The sequence below is a fragment of the Cervus elaphus genome, chromosome 2 (assembly GCF_910594005.1).
Source record: "Cervus elaphus chromosome 2, mCerEla1.1, whole genome shotgun sequence".
NCBI lineage: Eukaryota > Metazoa > Chordata > Mammalia > Artiodactyla > Cervidae > Cervus > Cervus elaphus.
This window is the reverse complement of record NC_057816.1, coordinates 4112868-4130939: the sequence shown is the minus strand read 5'-3', so window position 1 is coordinate 4130939 and position 18072 is coordinate 4112868. Positions and strand designations below refer to the sequence as shown.

Genomic DNA, 18072 nt, shown 5'->3' with positions numbered 1-18072 from the left:
ACAATAGCTCAAGTTCACCAGTCACGCCCTGGGGACCAGATACCGTGCTATGGGTCAAACACGTCACCTCTCCCTAAACCTTGAAACAGCCCCCAGGGGTTGCTGACCAGCAGGGGGCACACTGGGGATAGGCCCCGCGGAGCCCACGTTCGCTCTGGGAGGGACAGTTACCCCATCTTCCAGGTCAAGGGTTGGCAGGCTTTCCACAAAGGACCAGGCCAGGCAGTGGGCGTTCGGGGCTTCACAGGCTGTGTTCTCCATCCAGCCCCTCGAACCTGCTGCACGGAGCCCTGGGCACAGCCGGCCTGGGTCTGGGTGAGGGCGGGACTGAGCTGACCTCTGCTGCAGGTGTGGAAACAGGCCCAGAAAGGTGAAGTCACTGAGCCAGGACCACACAGCGGGGAAGTGACGGGGCCAGGCCAGTGGCTGGGTTTGTGTCCCTGGGGCCTGCACCGCACCCCTCTCCCCCATCAGTCAGCCTGGCTGCCCTGCTGAGGACACAAGGTCTTCAAAGATGCGCTTGAAGAAAATTCACGAGGACTTCATTTGTGTATTTTCACCCAAGGCCAGTCCTAAAGGAAATCAACCCTGAATATTCATGGGAAGAACTGTTGCTGAGCCTGAAGCTCCAATGCTCTGGACACCTAATGGGAAGAGCCGACTCATTGGAAAAGACCCTGATGCTGGGGAAGATTGAAGGCGGGAGGAGAAGGGGACGACAGAGGATGAGATGGATGGATGGCATCACCGACTCGAGGAGTTTGGGCAAACTCCGGGAGGTGGTGAAGAATAGGGAAGGCTGGCGTGCTGCAGTCCATGGGGTCGCAGAGTCGGACACGACTGAGCAACTGAACAACCACTGCCCTACGCTTAGTGCATCCACTCGGGGCGCTGATGTGCCCGGAGGCCCAGGGATCAGGGTCAGGTCCACCCACATCCAAGGCTTCTAGTCAGCGGTCCCTGTGGTCAGCGTAGGATCTTGGTCAGTGGGCCTGGAGAATGGAGGCCAGGCATTCTATCCATAGTAGTAGCATCTGATGTGGTCAGTGGTTGTTTGAAAGACACAGCCTCTGCCCCACGAGCCCGTTCAGAGGGAAAGATCCAGGAGGTGGATCTCAGCTCTGCAGCTTCCAGGCTGTGCGGCTTCTCCTTCTGGGCCTGGATTTCTTACCCAGAAGATGGGGATTGTCGTGGGACTTCCCTGGTAGTCCAGTGGTTAAGAATCTTCCTTCCAATGCAGGACACATGGGTTCGACCCTGATCAGGGAACTAAGAGCCCACATGCCTTGTAGCAACTAAACCTGCGTGCTGCAACTGCTGAGTCCTCGACACGCAGCTATTAATAGAAGCCCATACACGGCAACAAAGATCCAGCAAAGCCTAAATTTAAAAAAAAACAGAAAGAAAGAAAGAAAGCTGGCAACAGTCCTGTCTATAGGCATGGAGGCTCCAGGAACGCATGCTAACGTCTGTGACACGCCCAGCAGGGAAGCGAGCGGGGCTGTCTTCAGTGCCTGCCTCCAGGGGTGATGGGGGGACCGATGACTCAAGGTCCATGCGGCCCTGAGCACACACCTGCTGCACGGGCCTCACTCAGTAAATGTCTCCGTCCCGCCAGGGCCACCGCCGTCACCCCATGCAGTGTCCAGCTGAGCAAGGAGGCCCCACTGGTCCCCGAGGGTGGTCAAGGCCATGCTTATTACCCTCCCCCGGCAGGTCCTGGTCTTCATGCCTCTCTCCTGCTGTTGCCAGCCCCCAGATTTCGCTCAGAGGGAAGCACCATTCTCAGCTCCGTGGCTTTGGGGGGACTGACCCCCTCCCCGGCTCCAGGATAGGTGCTGAGGGGCTCAGAGCCTACGGCACATCTGCCCCCTGGGAAGAGTGGCAGGTTCAAGGGTAGATGTGAAATTTAACAGCCAGCGAGACTCGAGACTCGGGGAGAGATTTTTCTGGAGCTTCTGGAAAGAGACCCCTCCACCCTGATCCTTAGGACTCCGGGGGTTGGCACGGCCCTTCTGCTGCTTCGCGGGGGGCACCCGGGGAGCTTCAGCCACGGAGTGGAGCCTGAGCGCAAGCTTGGTCCGGCAGGAGAGCAGGAGGGGGACCAGGCCTCCAGGAAAGCTGCTGGATCGAGCCAGCCCCTTTGTTCCAGGAGCCCAGGACTGTTCCTTACCGTTGGAGTTCGTCTGATGTGGCCTTCCCGGCATTTTCAGAGCTTAACTGCTCCATGCTCTGCATGTTTTCGACCTATTTCCAAAGAAGGTCCCATTCCCAGGTGCCAGGGGCTGGAATGTTCTCGTATCTTTTAGGGGACACAGCTCAACCCAACAGGTGTGTTTGAGCTCTTAGAGCTAGGGAGCACATTTGTGGAGCACCCCATGATCTCAGGGGTTCATGTCCACGGAGTAAAACGGAAGCTCAGTAAATCCTGGCTGAAGGGGTGGAGACATCCGCCACCAAGTCTTCAGTTACGTGGTTGTTTACCGGAGGGAGGGGTTCCCCGCTCCATCCCACTCTTTAGTCAGCAGAGACAGGATCACGTTCAGGTGTCACTACAACCCCGGTGACCCACAGCCCAGCCGATCTGATCACGGGGACCCCCAGGGACCGACCAGCCAGGGCCTGGACGTCAGGTGAGGAGTGCAGTCACCGTCAGGGCTGCAGGCAAAAAGCGACTGTCCTTCTTGGAACAGTGAAGTCCCCACTGAGCCCCTTAGTCCTGGTGGCGCGGAGAGGACCCTGTCGCCCTGGGGTCCTGGCCCGGCATCTGCACGCCGCTCACGTCCTGGGGGAACTGAATACAGCGCTCGCTTTTCTCTGCTTGATCAGACTCACTTGGGGACTCGTTTCCTGGGCTGCAGACCAGTTCCTCACTTCACTCACTAAGGACTGGAATAACTGTGGAGCTGGGACCACCGTGCCTGTTAACTTGCAGCTTTTGATCTCTCCAAACTACAGGGTGTCCCCGGGTAGGGTGGAAGAGACACTCTCCAGGGTGCTGAGCTCAAACGAAAGCTCCCAAAGTGAGCTGTGCCAAGGTCACCTCCTCCAGGAAGCCTTCCTGCCCTCCTTCCCACTCCCTCATTCCCCAGGCAGAGCTGAACACAGCACCCCCCCACACACACACTTCCAGGCTCCCCGCCCATGCTTCCGTGAGCCCTGCTCACAGGGTTGGGCGCAGGTGGTGGTCCGTTCCGTTCCCGCCTCTACGGCCACAGCCAGCGAGGGTCCCGTCCCATAAATCCGTCCGCCTCCACCCCAATCAGTTAGATGCAAGACTGGTCACACAGACAGGCTGTGAGTTATCAGGAAAATGAGGCCCTGTTCTGGCTAAGAGTAATCGTGCAGACCGCCCATTCCCCGCTGTGCTCAGTGAGGCCTGAGGTTGGCCACTTACTGCAGCCGTCGGGTTCGTCACTCAGCTCAACCGGGTGCCCTGCGCCTCCATCTGCAGGGGGTGGGGGGCCGGGGGGGACAGTGGCCCCACCTCGCAGGCTTTGTGGACGCTTCAGGGACCTGAGGAAGGTCAAGGCAGCCCTGGGCAGCCACACGGATAAGTTGAGACTTCTTATCCGTCCCCCAGATCCCTCCATTCTCTCCTCACCACTGGGTGGAGAAACACAACGGGCTGAAGGTGATATAACTAAGTGTGGCGGGCTACAATCCCACCTCTGTTGGATGTAAAACCCTTCGGCCATCATGGTGCCTGAGAGTGTAGCCCCAAAGGGTAAGTTCAGCTAGAAGGTAGATTAGTCTGCTTATTCCCGGTTATAATGTTCAAGAAAAACCAAATGGAGTAACTTCAACGTTTAAGTGGAATGGCGTTCTTCTCTTCCAAGTTAAGTCTGTCCAGGCAGCCAGACGGGGTGGATCTTATGGGCTGAATGATGCCCCTACCAACATTCATAGTGGAGAATGGATCCCCAGGACCTGAGAATGTGACTGCATCTGGAGATGGGAACTTTGAAGATGTCATCAAGGTAGACCCGGACCCAGCAGGGCTGCAGTCCTTAAGAACACAGGACGCCCACGTGAGCACATGAGGAGGCGGCCGTCTGCACGCCCCAGAGAGAGGCCTCAGGACGGACCAGCCCTGCCAACACCTGGGTCTTGGATTCCAGCCTCGACTGGGAGACAGCAGATACCTGTTGTTTAAGGCTCCCAGTGTGGGGCATCTGCTGTGGCAGTCCTGGCTGACTGATAATGTGGCACAGAACATGCTGGGGGACTTCCGATGGGGGAAGGGTGAGCAGGCCTTGGGAAACCTGAGCCCCCCAGAGAGGGGGTGAACCATTGGTGAAACCCAAGGGTCAGGTGGACAGGAAGAGATAGGACGGGATGTGGCAGGTGAGCAAGGCATGGAAAGCCGACTGCAGAGGCATGGAATTTCCCAGGCAAGAAAGACAGGGGCGGGGCGCCATTTCCTACTCCAGGGGAACCTTCCCAACCCGGGGATCAAACCCACGTCTCTTGCGTCTCCTGTATCGCCAGGCAGATTCTTTATACCATCGGCACCACCCGGGAAGCCGAGAGCCAGGGCACACACGAGGCTCCTGTAACTCGAAGTCGGCCAGGGGGCGCCTCGGGGGCTGGTTGGCACAGCTCCTCATGACGACATCAGGGGGTCCTCCTGGCTCGGCCCTGCCAGGCACAGGGGTGGCCCTATCAGGACCTGCCTGTCAAAATTCTGTTATCACATCCCCAAGGGACAACTTCCAAAAGAGAGCCCGTCTCCTCAAGAGTGAGGTGACGTTCCCCCAAAGCCCCCCAGCATCCTCCACCATCTCATCACCCAGAAGAGCAAGCTTTCTGGACCCCGTGGCTGGAGGCGGCATTGTGGGGTCAGAGTGCGAGCAATGGGGCGGGGACTGTTTGTGCAATCCAGGACATCTCTCCGGTGACCGAGGGTTCCCGGCCACGGGGTATCAGCTCTCGAGGAAAGAGCTGGGCAGCCACAGGGTGAGCACAGGGTCCAGGGGCCCTGAAGACAGCGACAAGGCAGCTAAGCCCCTTGGGATGGGGGAGAGGAACGGGCTGCTGCGGGTCTGCCTGACACGGGGCCACGGAGAGGCCGAGACGGGGCGGGAGGGCAAGGGGGCAGCGGGGATGCGTGCGAGGGGCTGGGGGCTGGCGGCAGCAAGACCGCCCTCCCACGGAAGCTGCCTCCACGTGGTTAATTAAAGCCAGACACAAACGCAAGAGGGGGCTGCCCCATGCGACCCTGGTTCCTCCCCGCCAAGTACCACGGAAGAAGGAACGAATTCACGAAAAGTCATATCAGAAAGGTCCCAGCCAGCCTTTGGCTTTAAAATATGCTGTTTATTTTTCTCTAATTATAAAAATAATACATTATCCAAGGAAACACAAAATTCCGCCCAGGAACACAACAGAGCCCTCCACCCCGCTGGACGGAGATGAGCTGGCGGTCTCTGTGACAACGGCGGGCTGAGGCCCGGCCCACCCAGAGCTAAGAAGGGGCTGCAGGCCAGGAGCACACGGCCAGACGCGCGGACAGCGACCCGGGCAGAGCCGCAGTGTGTCCACCAGCCTCGAGAAGACGTTCCTCCCTCGGTGCCCAGCCAGCTGAATGTCCAAGCCCCGCAGGGACCCTCAGCAGCTGCCAGAGGAGCAGAGTGCACCCAAATGCTCTGGGAGGATTGTAAAAGCTAGAACGGACTCACAGCGACCCCAAGGTGTCTGTAGGCAGAGCGGCGACCTTCAGATCTTCCCCCGAGACCGTTCTTAACAGCAGGGTACCTCCCCGCACCCAGGGACGTGGAAGGGCACGTCCCTGCTTCTGGGGACAGGGCCGGCCTCTCCTCCTCTCCGCCGGATGCCCGCGTCCATGGAGGTGTCCCGGCTCCCCAGGGACGCGGCCGGCCTCTCCTCCTCTCAGCCGGATGCCCACGTCCAGGGCACAGGAGGCGATGAGCACAGCGCGGACTGCGGGCGGGGACCCGGGCCTGTGGGTGCGGGCGTGTGTCCCGGGCCGGGCACCAGGAGACTGGTGAGCGCCAGGGCCGGAGTCCCAGCCCTTGGACGGGGCGGTCTCTCAGGCCTCGGGTTCCTCTATAAACCATTCGTAACGCCCGCCTCGTGGGCTCCCGAAGGGGTGAAATAAAACACCAGGAGCAGGTCACAAAGCGCTGGCGCATCTCGAGGCTCAGTACACGCCACAGTGCCCGTCACTCCTGCCGGGCCAACCCTGTCTCCTCGTTTTTAAAAAACGGCCCCTCTGAGCACTGACCAAGCCCGGGGAGTAACAGGGGTGTCTCTTCCATCCAGAGCCAGGTCTGCATCCAGCCAGGCCTGCCAGGTGGCGGGGACCCATGAGCTGGCGGCCTGGACCCTGGAGCGGAGACGAGCAGCCTTCGAGGGCTCTGCCAGGGCCGCGCCCAGACTGCGGGGCAGACAGGACCCAACCAGGGATGGGCTTGTGTGGAGGGGCCCCTGGAGGGTGGGTGACGGAGGCCACACAGGGGGACCTTGGGGAACGGGGCCCTTTCACCGGCCAGACTGGAACCGACCCTGCAGAACGATGAATCCTCCTCACTGAATGCCTTTAATCACATTTTTCAACACTCAACACACGAACATCTGCTCCTTGATGTCCTGTCTTTGTTCATCTGTCGTCCTCAGAATGAAAGTCCAGAACCTTCCGTGCTGACTTTAAAGTCGGGCTGAACGTTCAGTAATGAACAAAACTGGAAACGCAAGAGGAAAAAGGTGGCTTTTTAGATGAGTGCAGACTCCTCTCTCTAGGCCACCACCCTCCACGGGGTCCTCGCGCCTGCTCCCCAGATGGACCCGGTTTCCTCACATCGAGGTACACGAGGACTTGCTCTATGGACCAAAGACACGGCACGGGTGGCCCCAAAACTGTTAGCAAAGGGGGCCCCCAGGGCACCTAGCCACGTCTAAGACAGGCACCCCGATCAACCAGAAACACATGGGACACAAACCTGCTTAAACTTCCCTCTAATTCTGTCTAAGTCTTCGTGAAGTCTATCGTAAGTAGGGTCATCGTAAGGGAACTTCTGAATCATCCCAATCAATGCCTCTAAGACCTTCATCTTTTTGCTGTAAGACACAGAAAGAAAGACCTTCAGTCCCCGGCACGGCAGGCTCGGCCTATGCAGCCAGGCGCCAGGAGCGCTCCTTAAGGCAGTGGTGCTGAGCACGCCGGGGTTCGGAAGCTGGCGGCTAACTCAGTCGTCACTGAACAACCTTCTCTCGCCTGGCAACGGGCGCCCGCCCACCCCTGCACCCGACATCAAGTGAGAACCGCCCTCACCGGGCCAGCTGCGGCCTGGACCAGGGGCCGAAGCAACGAGCACCGAGACCACCGGTCCCCAGGCCTGACCCCGGAGCACAGGACCAGAAGGAAAGAGCGCGGGGCATGGCCACACCTGTTCCCATCTGGGGGGTTTCTCGGATCTGGAACCTTCACACTCAGGGCCTCAGGGAGGTTAACAGCAGGTGAACACCAAGCCTGCTCCGTCCACAGTGTCTGCTATCTGAGTTCAGCCCTCTTCCCCAGAAAGACAAGGGGCTCAGCCTTGAGCAGGATTGCCCTAAGGAACTCAGGGACTTCACAGCTCTGGGCCTTGGCATCCTCATCTGTAAAATGGGGCCCTGACGGCCACCTCCCAGGCTCAGGAGGATCAGTAATCCAGAGAAAGCCCAGGACCTGTCGCAGAACAGCGCTGAGTAACGGTCAGTCTCCACCACACCCTGGAGGCCGGGGCTCCCACTGGGGAGGGCAGGCGCCCTTCTGGGTCACGGGCAAGCGACCCTGCCCACCTCCGATCCCCGGGCGTCAGGAGCATACTAGTATCTGTTCCCAGGGAATCGCGAAGGACTCTTCCTTGGGATGAAGCGACAGCCCTTCAAAGCGACCAGGACCGCTCACGTTTGCTGCTCTTAAACCAGTTTACAGAATCACGACAGCTGCCTCTCGGGGAAAACACAACCGCGTAGCATCACGGCAAGCGAAGGAAAGCGCCGAGGCACTCGGTCGCCAGTAGACGGAAAGCAGGTGCCCTCACGTGGGGACGGCTGTGCGTGCCCACACGTGGGGACCACCGCCCACTCTCAAGTCCGCGAGCAGCCCCGTCCGATGGCCAGTTACCGCAGCTGCGCCAGACGCACTCAGCCCGGGGCACGGTCAAGGCTGGTGCGCGCCCCGGGGGTGTGGCCCACTCAGGGCTCCAGTAAGGAAAACGGGGCTCCACCGGCCCGCGGGAGGGCAGGGGCATCTCGGGGAGGGTCAGAGAGCCAGGGTCACCCGCTGGATACCCCATCCTGCAGGCTGAGACAGGCTCCCACCACCTTCTCCGGGGTGAAGAGTCCCCGGCTTCACCGAGTGAGGACACCCAGGGCAGGCGTTTCTCTTTTAACATCATTACTTGGAACATAAAGCAGCGGAAGGACCTCTGTCCGCCTTCTATTGTTTTTTTTAAAACTGTAGAGACTCAGAAAATCCAAAAATCACTCCTCTAAGATAAACGTGTTTAGGCTCTGCTGGTGGGGCGGGGGCAGTGGGGCTCCCACCAGTCCTGACACAACCCTCTTCTGATGGAGCCTGGGGGCACGGCTCTAGGACAGGGGGACCCCTGCCCCGGGTGTGAGTTGGCAACCCCCAGATACAGGAACCTTCACGCCCTCCGTGAGCCGCAGACACCAGCGCAGGGAGGGGGGCGCTACTGGGGAATTCCATTCCAGGCGCGTCCCGCCCACCTTCAGGACCGGGAGTGCAGAGGCACCTTCAGCCCTGACCGCCCCCAGGGCTTCCACCCACCGTCCCAACCAGATCACTGGCTACTCCGCCGGCCCGCTGGGTCTTTAGAGGAAAACCCCCTCGAGGTGGCCCTGCGTGACGGACGAGTCTGGTCAGCTCCCACTGGCTCAGTGATGGGACAGCTCAGACAGCAGTGACCCCAGGATCACCCAGACTCTGTCTCAAGCATCCCTGCTCCGACACGTGAATATGGCAGTGGCACAAGTTCTAGAAATTCAAAACATTCCAAATGACAAGTCACATGGACGGGGGAATGCCAGCTTCTGCGCTCTGTCACTCACGCTCCTGGAGCCTCTCCCCGGCCAGGCAAAGCCACCGGGCATCCGAATGACGCAGAGCAGCCACCGAAGCCCCACGTCCACTCCCCTGAGCAGCGGGACAGCCTTGCACGGAAGGGTGAAGAGTGAAGACCGCAGCGGGGGACACGGTCCCGGGGGTTCGGGAAGAGGCACCCCGTAAGAAAATGTTCAGAAGGCTACAAACGCTACAGAGGACAGCTAACGGCTCCTTAGTGCTTCCAGGCTGATACGGCAAAACACATGGACCGGGTCATCTCGTTAGACCTTCTGGCTACATTAAAAGCCCCGGTGACGACGGAGTCACTGTTTCTGAGCCTGGATCACACCCAGACTACTGTGCTCTGTTTATCAGAAGCTCAAAGGAAACGAGACAATGAAGTCGTTTCCAACCCGCCTTGACTGGCAGGGCCACTGAACGTCACCAAGTGCTTGAAGGCCTCCAGGGAAAAGGCGGGGGAGATCAGAGGACTCTTGGGAAAACAGTAGGTGTTCATCCAACACCCAAAACAGGCCCAGCACCTTCTAGGTACTATTTCCTGTAAACCTCGTAACAATCTCGTGAGGTTACTTCAGCCCGATTATCTTCTCCGTGTTACAGACGAGGAGACGGGGACTCTAACCACCCGCGATCAGGGTGCACCACGGAGCCGCAAGTCCGGCCCCGACGCTGAAGAAGGAAGCAGGCTCAGCTCTACCTGTCTCTCTCAGTGGCGCAACCGTGCAGGAGGCCTCTCCAAGCCAACGCGAAGCCTCGGTAGCACCCGATCTGTGAATTGACGAGACATTGAAGAGTGTGATGAATAACCGAGCGCTGTATTTGATCTAATTATCAGGCTCTCAAAACTAAGGTGGCGGAGGGCAGGAGGGGGCACAGGGGCGCTGCTTCTCATACTGTCCTGGAGCAGGAACTGGAGGTCAGAGGTCAAGTCATCAGCGGGACAGACGGCCTCCAAGGTGGCCTGCTGGGCCCCACCTCCCCGCTCCGCTGGTACTCATGCCTGCGTGGTCTCCCGACTGTATCGGGTGGCCGTGATGAGCAGAACGCAGAAGAGGAGGCAGCATGTGACCTCTGGATTTAGGTGTTAACAGGCAACGTCAGCTCTGCCCTGCCCACCTGGGCCACCCACACAGGGTCAGGAGGATACTCGGGCGGCCCTATGCAGACGGCCACGTGCTGAAGACAGCCGAGGGAGCGGGCCGTCTGAGAAGCACCTCTTCTGGCCCCAGGCAAGCCTTCGAGTGGCTGGCAGCCCTGGCTGACTCTTAGCTCCAGCATCAAGGGGCCCTGAGCCAGAACCAGCTGGCTCGGCTGCTCCTGGACCACGGACCCCAGGACCTCTGTCGGATGAGCAACACTGGTTGTCTTAAGGCCACGTGGCTTGTGCTGATTTGTTTTGAAGCCGCAGATGCCTAACACAGTTCCGATGGCCTCAGACTTCGCTGTTTACGGCCAGTTACTTGTAAGTGAGGGCCTATCCAGGACAAAAGGCAGGAGAAAAGGAAAATCAGGATTTTATGGAATTCCAACGTAAATACCAATGGCACACTGTCACACAACACGGGGCGCTCTCTGCAGGACTGACACCCACCGAGGTGACGAGCGGCTGGTTTTTCCTCCAGCCCACCCGACTGCGTCATCATCACACAGCCACATGCTCTGCAGGCTCTGTCCTAGGAATATGAACCCATCAATGTTCTATCTAGCCTACTGCCATTTTAAGAGGCCTGAAACTGTGGCTTGATCATACCGACCATCAAGGTAAACTGTCAACAGTAAAAGAACAGGACTCCTTGCTAAGTGGCGGGGGGTGTGGGGCGGGGGTCCCACTCACTTCAGATCCGACTTTAGCTCCATGGAGCGTGCCATGCTGTCTCCCTTCGATCATACCCAGGCTGCTTCCTTCTTCATAGCCTTCCCGGTACCCTTCCCTGTGAAACCTGTGACGGAGAAGGAGCAAGGCTGAGTAAATACACAGGAGAAAGAGGATTCTTCCTGGAAAAACTCTTCTCCTCCACACGACCCAGACCTAGACCCAGACCGCAAGACAAGACCTAGTATCACCGGAAAACAAGAGAGCCTGAGCCATAAAACCTAGGTCCGGTGTCAGCTCCCTCCTGAAGCCTCTGCTTCTGAAGCTGCTGTACGTCTTGAAGCCAAATTCAGCTCTTCTACAATGAGGAAGCTGGGCTGAATCAGGGATTCCCAAACTGGGCAGAATACTGGAAACACACAGGAAAATCCCAAAGATACAAATGCAGGAGCCTCGCCCCTCATATTCAGTAAAGCTCAGGAATCTGCTTTTTGAAATCTCCCCAGTGACTTAGTCAGCAACCTCAGTTCCGTAAGTCTGTAAGCTAGACTGTTTGGGCAAGTGCTTCAAAACAGACAGACAAGGGAAACTGTTGTCTGCACCAGGCTTTCCATCACACCTCAGGAGCCAAGCAGGGAGAAGTGCCATCAGGGCACTGCAAAGCGTACCATGACTGCAGAGACTGCGGGAGAATAAAGGCTCTGACTTACAGGGGCCGGCAGTGGAACTGTCACCAGCACAACCCACGGGCCACCAAAGTGAAAGGGGCAGGCTGGAGCCCCCGGTGAGGCCAAGTGTGTCACTCCCACTTATCCTGGCTCCCGCCCTGGGAGTGACCTTGCCTCCCCATCTCAAAGACGGGATCTAGTTCACAAGTAGGGATAAAATAGATAACGGGGGGTACAAGGTTTAGTTCAGCATGCAGCTCACAGCAAGTTCCAAATGAACTGTCAGCGACTGATCGCTTACTGCTCCCTCTTTCTCACGGTCGTCTATCGATGTCTCAAGCAGGCCGGGCACTGGAAGACAGCCATCAAAGCAGCCAAGAGCCCCGCTCCTTGTCATAGCCCCTAGGCGCTGCCCAGGGGCTCAGGAAGGAAAAGGATGACGCCTGACACCTTAATGAGCCTGTCCGTGAATGCGGCCGTCTGTCGCACCATTGAGGAACAAGAAAGAGGTGGGCAGCGCCTAGATGGCAGAGGTCCGCCCCACCCGAGGACAGGGCGTCCCTGGAGGGAGGCAGTCAGCAGGCCGAGCAGATGCATGGGGGCAGCCCCGGAGGAGGGAGGCGGGTCCGGAGGAGCAGCTGGGTGCCTGGCGCTCGCCCGAGAAGCCGACGAGTAAAGTAACAGCATCCTGGGCCATCCCGCGCCGGCCGCCTCTGCGGCCCCAATGCGCTCCCCCAGGGCCGCACCCCAAGGCTGAGAGCCAACACGCCAGGGCGGGGGGCCCCGACCCACCCACCTCTCATCTGCCATCACGACAGCGTCTAACATGTCCTGCTCCCCGGCCATGGCGGCCGCCGACCAGCCCCCGCCCGTCGAGCTCCGCCGCCCCGCGATGGAGCCGCGGACACGCGAGGCCACAGCGTGGCGCGGAAACCCCGGCCACCCGCGACGCCGAGTTCACTTCCGGGGACGGCTGCGCGGGGCAGGCCGGGTAACGACGGCACGCCGAAGGGCTCAGCACGCGCCGGCGCGGGCCCAGGGCGCGTGCGCGGCGGCGGCGGCGGCGGCGGCACTGGGTGGGGCTAGGCCGGGACGCGGCCCCGCCCCGAGGCCCCTTGCCCCGCGGCCCCTTGCCCCGCCTCCCGGCTCGGGCCGCGAACTGGTCAATCGGTCCCCGCCTGGAGCATCCACCTGTCTACGCCGGGCTTACCCGTGATCTCACTTTCCCAAAACCAGGCAGAGGCCACCGAACTGCCAACAGCGGCTCAGAAAGGACCAGGGAAAGAAACTTGGAAAATTTATCAAAGAACCAAACCCCTCCCGGAACTCTGGCTCACAGGCTCTGGGCCCGTGGGGTTTGGAGGGGAAAAGTTCCAATAAAGGCAATTCGTGGAATGGCAGTACCCAGAGAAAAGTGGCCCGGTCCCCTGCCGACCCCGATCCACAGTCAAGGGCCACCCTCCAGGACCAAGTCAGACTTGAGACCCCCGCCTAAAAGGCCACTGAATCCACGATAACGGTATTCCAGGGCCTTTGGGCTTTTGTTTGTTCGAGAAACAACGCAGCGCTGACCAGACCCCCGGGGAATCTGAAACAGCAGCAGGTGAAAGGAACAGCCTAGGTCCTCTTAACACTCAATGAATAACTGTTGGCATCGGTTTTAAAAACTTTAGAGTTCTTTGAAAACTAGAAATAAAAGTGTTTGTGTTTTTATTCTTGCGGTTGTTTTTAAAGCAAAAGCAGAAAGAAAATGAAAGTGTTGGTCGCTCAGTCGTGTTTGATTCTTTGCCACCCCATGGACCATAGACTGCCAGGCTCCTCTGTCCATGGAATTCTCTAGGCAAGAATATTGGGAGTAGGTTGGTATTCCCTTCTCCAGGGAAATCTTCCCAATCCAGGGATCGAACCTAGGTCTCCTGCATTGCAGGCAGTTTCTTGACCATCTGAGCCACCAGGGAAACCCCAGTAAAAGTAGTGAGTGAAAGTGGCTCAGTCATGTCCGACTGTTTGCAACCCCATGGACTATGAGTTCTCCAGGCCAGAATACTGGATTGGGTAGCCGTTCCTTTTCCAGGGGATCTTCCCAACCCAGGAATCGAACCCAGGTCTCCCACATTGCAAGCGGATTCTTTACAAGCTGAGCTACAAGTAAAAGTAGAGCTATTCATAATTCAGGCAGAGAGTCAAGAATCAGCACAAAATGATTTGTGATTAACAACCCCCAGAGCCCTCTCCAGCTGAAGGCACCCCCCTTTAAAAAAAAAAATAGCTTATAGTGTTAGTCCTCCCATTTGTCATTTCCATGGCAGGTACTTCCTGGACACAATTTTTTAAAGGTATGTCAAACTATCAGCCACAGTGGAACATAGATATAAATTACCAAAAGCTTTACCATTAAAATCAGGAGTAAAACAAGAATGCTTTGAACATATCTAGTAGACCTAATCAGTGCAATAAAATGGAGCAATGAAATGAAGTCTTAACTATCTTTGGGGAAAAAAGACAACAAAGTGTCATTATATGTAGGTATGGCGGTCCATCTAGAAATTCCAAAATAAGCATATAAGACCCTCTCAGAATTCATAATACAGTTCAGTAAGTAGCTATGCAGTTGAATCGCCAAAAAAAAATCACTTGCTTTTTGTTATTCTAACAATAATTAGTCGTGGTCTGAGCAGGGATATTCAGGAAATCCACTTTATCATGGTCACAATAAGTTTCTTAGAAATAAGATCTGAGCAAAACCTATGCAAGGATAACTACCCCGCCACCCAAGACAGGAAGAAATGCAACCCCAGTTTCCACATGATCTGGGGGAAGTGTGTCAAACTCTAAATTCTATCTGGGAACTTCCCTGGTGGTCCAGTGGTTAAGAATCCACCTTCCAATGCAGAGGATGCAGGTTCAATCCCTGGTCAGGGAACTAAGATCCCATATGGCATGGAGCAACTAAACCCTTGAGCCACAACAAAGACCCAGTGCAGCCAAAGCAATAAAAAATTAAAATAATAAATAAATAAATTTCATCTGGATGAATAAGTTGATAAGAATAACTAAGATGCTTTTGAAAGAGAGAATGATATTGGGGACTTGCTATACCCGATGTGAAAAAAGAAAGTCTCCATAAAAATATGGCTTCCCAGGTGGCTCAGTGGTAAAGAACCCACCTGCCAATGCAGGAGACATGGGTTCTGTCCCTGAGCCAGGAGGATCCCCTGGAGAAGGAAACGGCAACCCACTTCAGGATCCTTGCCTGGGAAATCAGTCCCATGGACAGAGGGGCCTGGAGGGCTGTAGTCCATAGGGTTGCACAGAGTCAGGCACAGCTTAGTGACTCAGCAACAGTATCCATAAAAATATTGTAGCATGTTTGTTCAAGAATAGACAGGTGAATGAAATAGGGATGGAATGGCCTGGAAGGGGACTCAGGAAACAGAAAACCTTCCCACAGGATGAAAAGCACCACGAATTAATGGGGGAAAGGGATATTCATCAATCACTAAAATGGGAAAACTTGTTGTCTGGGAAAAGTCAAGTTCCATTTATATCTCATGTACTCAGTCATTCAGCCCTGTCTGACTCTTTGTGACTCCATAGACTGTAGCCCGCTAGGCTCCTCTGTCCATGAATTTCCCAAGCAAAGCTATTGGAATGGGTTGCCATTTCCTTCTCCAGAGAACCTTCCCAACCCAGGGATCAAACTGGTATCTCTTGTGCCTCCTGCGTCTTCTGTGTTGGCAGGTGGCTTCTTTACCACTATGTCATCTGGAAAGCCTTTATATCTCATACCATTCATCAAAATAGTTCTAAATGAATTAAAGACTCTTTTTTTTAAAGAAAAAAGCAAGACATTTAAAAATTTAGGTGGAACATTCAGATAAGTATGGAGACTCGTTTTCAACACTTGAAAAGCCACGGGGGAAATCACAAAGGGAAAATCAATGCAAATTTATGCAAGTCCAAGCGTGGTAATAGGACTTCCCAGGTGGCTCAGGGGTGAAGAATCTACCTGCCCACGCAGAAGGCGCAGGAGACATGGGTTTGATCACTGGGTGGGGAAGATCCCCTGGAGAAGGGCATGGCAAGCATTCTAGTATTCTTGTCTGGAGAATCCCAGGGACAGAGGAGCCCGGTGGGCTATAGTCCACGGGGTCGTAAAGAATTGGACACGACTGAAACAACTGAACACACACGCATGTGCAAACGTGGTAATGAACAAAATTAAAAACCAAAGATAATCTGGGAATGTATTGGTCATAAATATTATAACTAAAGGAATAATGTTTCTGGTTTATGAAGAATCTCTTAAAATGGATAAGAAATTAATGCATCTTAACAAGGAAAAGCATGGCCCAAGGACTTGAATATACAATTCACAGAAAAAAAAAAAATACAGTTTGCTGGCAAACAAAAGTATAGCAAAGACAGACTTACTAGTAGTTAAAAAAAAAAAATGTGGATCAAAAGAACAAGCCTCATTTTTTACCTTTTCAAAATGGAAAAAAAAAATCACCATTTTTAGAAGGAAAATACTGTCAGTGCCCACAGATGCCTAAGCTAAAGCTACCTTTTGGTCTAGCAGTTCAAAAAGATAAGGACATTTTAAATGTTTTTTACCCTTCTACCTAGGAATTTCCTTTCTAGGACTTCAGCTCAAGGAAATAAACGGAGAAAAGTGAAAATTTTCTGTACAATGATGTCCAATGAAGTATTATAGCATGAGCTACAAAAGCCGGAAGTGATGACAAAGTGAGGATGATGGTACATATATGGTAGGATATTCGCAGTGAAGACTTAAGCGCCCACCAAAAATAATATATCAAATAAGAGTAATGTCACAGAGAAGGCTCCTGATGTTTAAAGAAAAAGAGGAAAAAAATCTAGTACACCTAAAACATGATATGGCAAATCAATGATACTTAAATAAAAAATACAAAATAAAAAAAAAATAGAAACAAAGGGTAAAAAATAAAGAAAAAACTTTACATATACTCTGACTCCAATGACATTAAATAATTATGCTTTTAAAAAACTAAAGTAAGAACACCCAAATGTTAACAGTGATTATATCTAGATTTTGAAATTACAGTAATTTTAAATTTCCTCTTTTATATTTTTTTCTGAATATTCCATGTTCATACAGTGAACATGAGTTACTTAAATAAAAAGGCCAAGAAAAATATATTTGTAAAGATGAAGTGAAGTAGACTATGTATTATTTTGTTATCTTCTCTTTGTTAGCTTTTTTGTCCATTTTTCATAAACAAATGAAATCACAAAACGTTTGGGATATAAGAAAAAGGGCAAAACACGCAAGCAAACAAATCCACTATGGTCACCAATTCATTTTTGCTAATTTTGTCGCATTTTCCCCTTTGAATTTCCACAGAAAAATAATCTTCATATATGTACAACTTTACATCCACCCCCACCAAACACTTCATGTTGTATTGCAAACATGTCCCAAGTAAAGGAACTGTTCTCTTATTATTACATACATAAAATACACGTCATGAGCATAAACCGTTATCTGCTGAAAGAAAGTAAAAGCTCTGTTTTTTTGGCAGAGGGAAACTGATATGTGATGAGAAAAAAAAGAGACCAATTGTACTGTATTGGGAAGATCCCCTGGAGGAGGAAATGGCAACCCACTCCAGTATGCTTGCCTGGAAACGTCCATGGACAGAGGAGCCTGGTGGGCTACAGTCCACGGAGCCACAAAGAGTCGGACACGACTGAGCGTGCACACAGCCGTACGGCAAAACTCATGGGTGTAAAGACTTGTACAGAGGAGCACGAATTAATTTCAAGCTTTAAAGACGTGTGCAAAAGCTTTGAAAGATTGTATGTGTTACAAAAGTCAACATTACTGACTCAAATTGTTAGTCGGAAAATTAAAGCTTTACAGGGATTCCCCCCAACCACTGCATTTATTTCTCTGGTTGTGTTCCTAAAATATTGTTTTGAACACAGATTGTCTTAACATTGAAATCCAAGAGTTTGATTACATTATTTTGGCTTTTTAATATTATTTTCACAAATTGCCTCGTTTTCTAACAAGGACCAGACTTTAAAGCTAGGGCCTTAAATGTAGAAAAAGGCTAAGTTTTAAGTTCAAATATAATTTATTGCAAAAATTTTAGCTAAATTTCAAATTTGGTGTCTGAGTTAGCAACTGAACCCATAAAAAGCAAGCAGGAAAAATCGGAATTGATCTCTCTCCTTGTTAAATTAGTTTCTGAGAAAACGCTGTGATGATTGCTTGTATTTATCTCAGGAACTGAAATTTCTCCATCTAATTGAATGGAAATAAAAATGGTTTGGGGAATTCCCTGGTGGGCCAGTGGTTAATGCAGGGGACATGGGTTCGATCCCTGGTTGAGGAACTAAGATCCCACATGCCACGGGGCAACTAAACCCAAGCGCCATGACACTGAGCCCGTGGTCTGCAACAGGAGAAGCCACCAGTGAGAAGCCTGTGCACCCCGACTAGA

General features: G+C 53.9%; 1 protein-coding gene across 1 annotated transcript; it reads right to left on the bottom strand.

Annotated features, from left to right (window-relative positions):
- Nucleotides 1–5298: 5298 nt before the first annotated feature.
- LTO1 (LTO1 maturation factor of ABCE1) lies at nucleotides 5299–12569 on the bottom strand. The gene is made up of 5 exons (XM_043924356.1): nucleotides 12375–12569; nucleotides 10932–11037; nucleotides 9795–9865; nucleotides 6963–7080; nucleotides 5299–6704 (listed from the first exon to the last, which is right to left on the bottom strand). Exons 1-5 carry the CDS (start codon nucleotides 12422–12424, stop codon nucleotides 6636–6638), a joined length of 414 nt encoding a protein of 137 aa, XP_043780291.1. The 5' UTR covers nucleotides 12425–12569; the 3' UTR covers nucleotides 5299–6635.
- Nucleotides 12570–18072: the final 5503 nt, after the last annotated feature.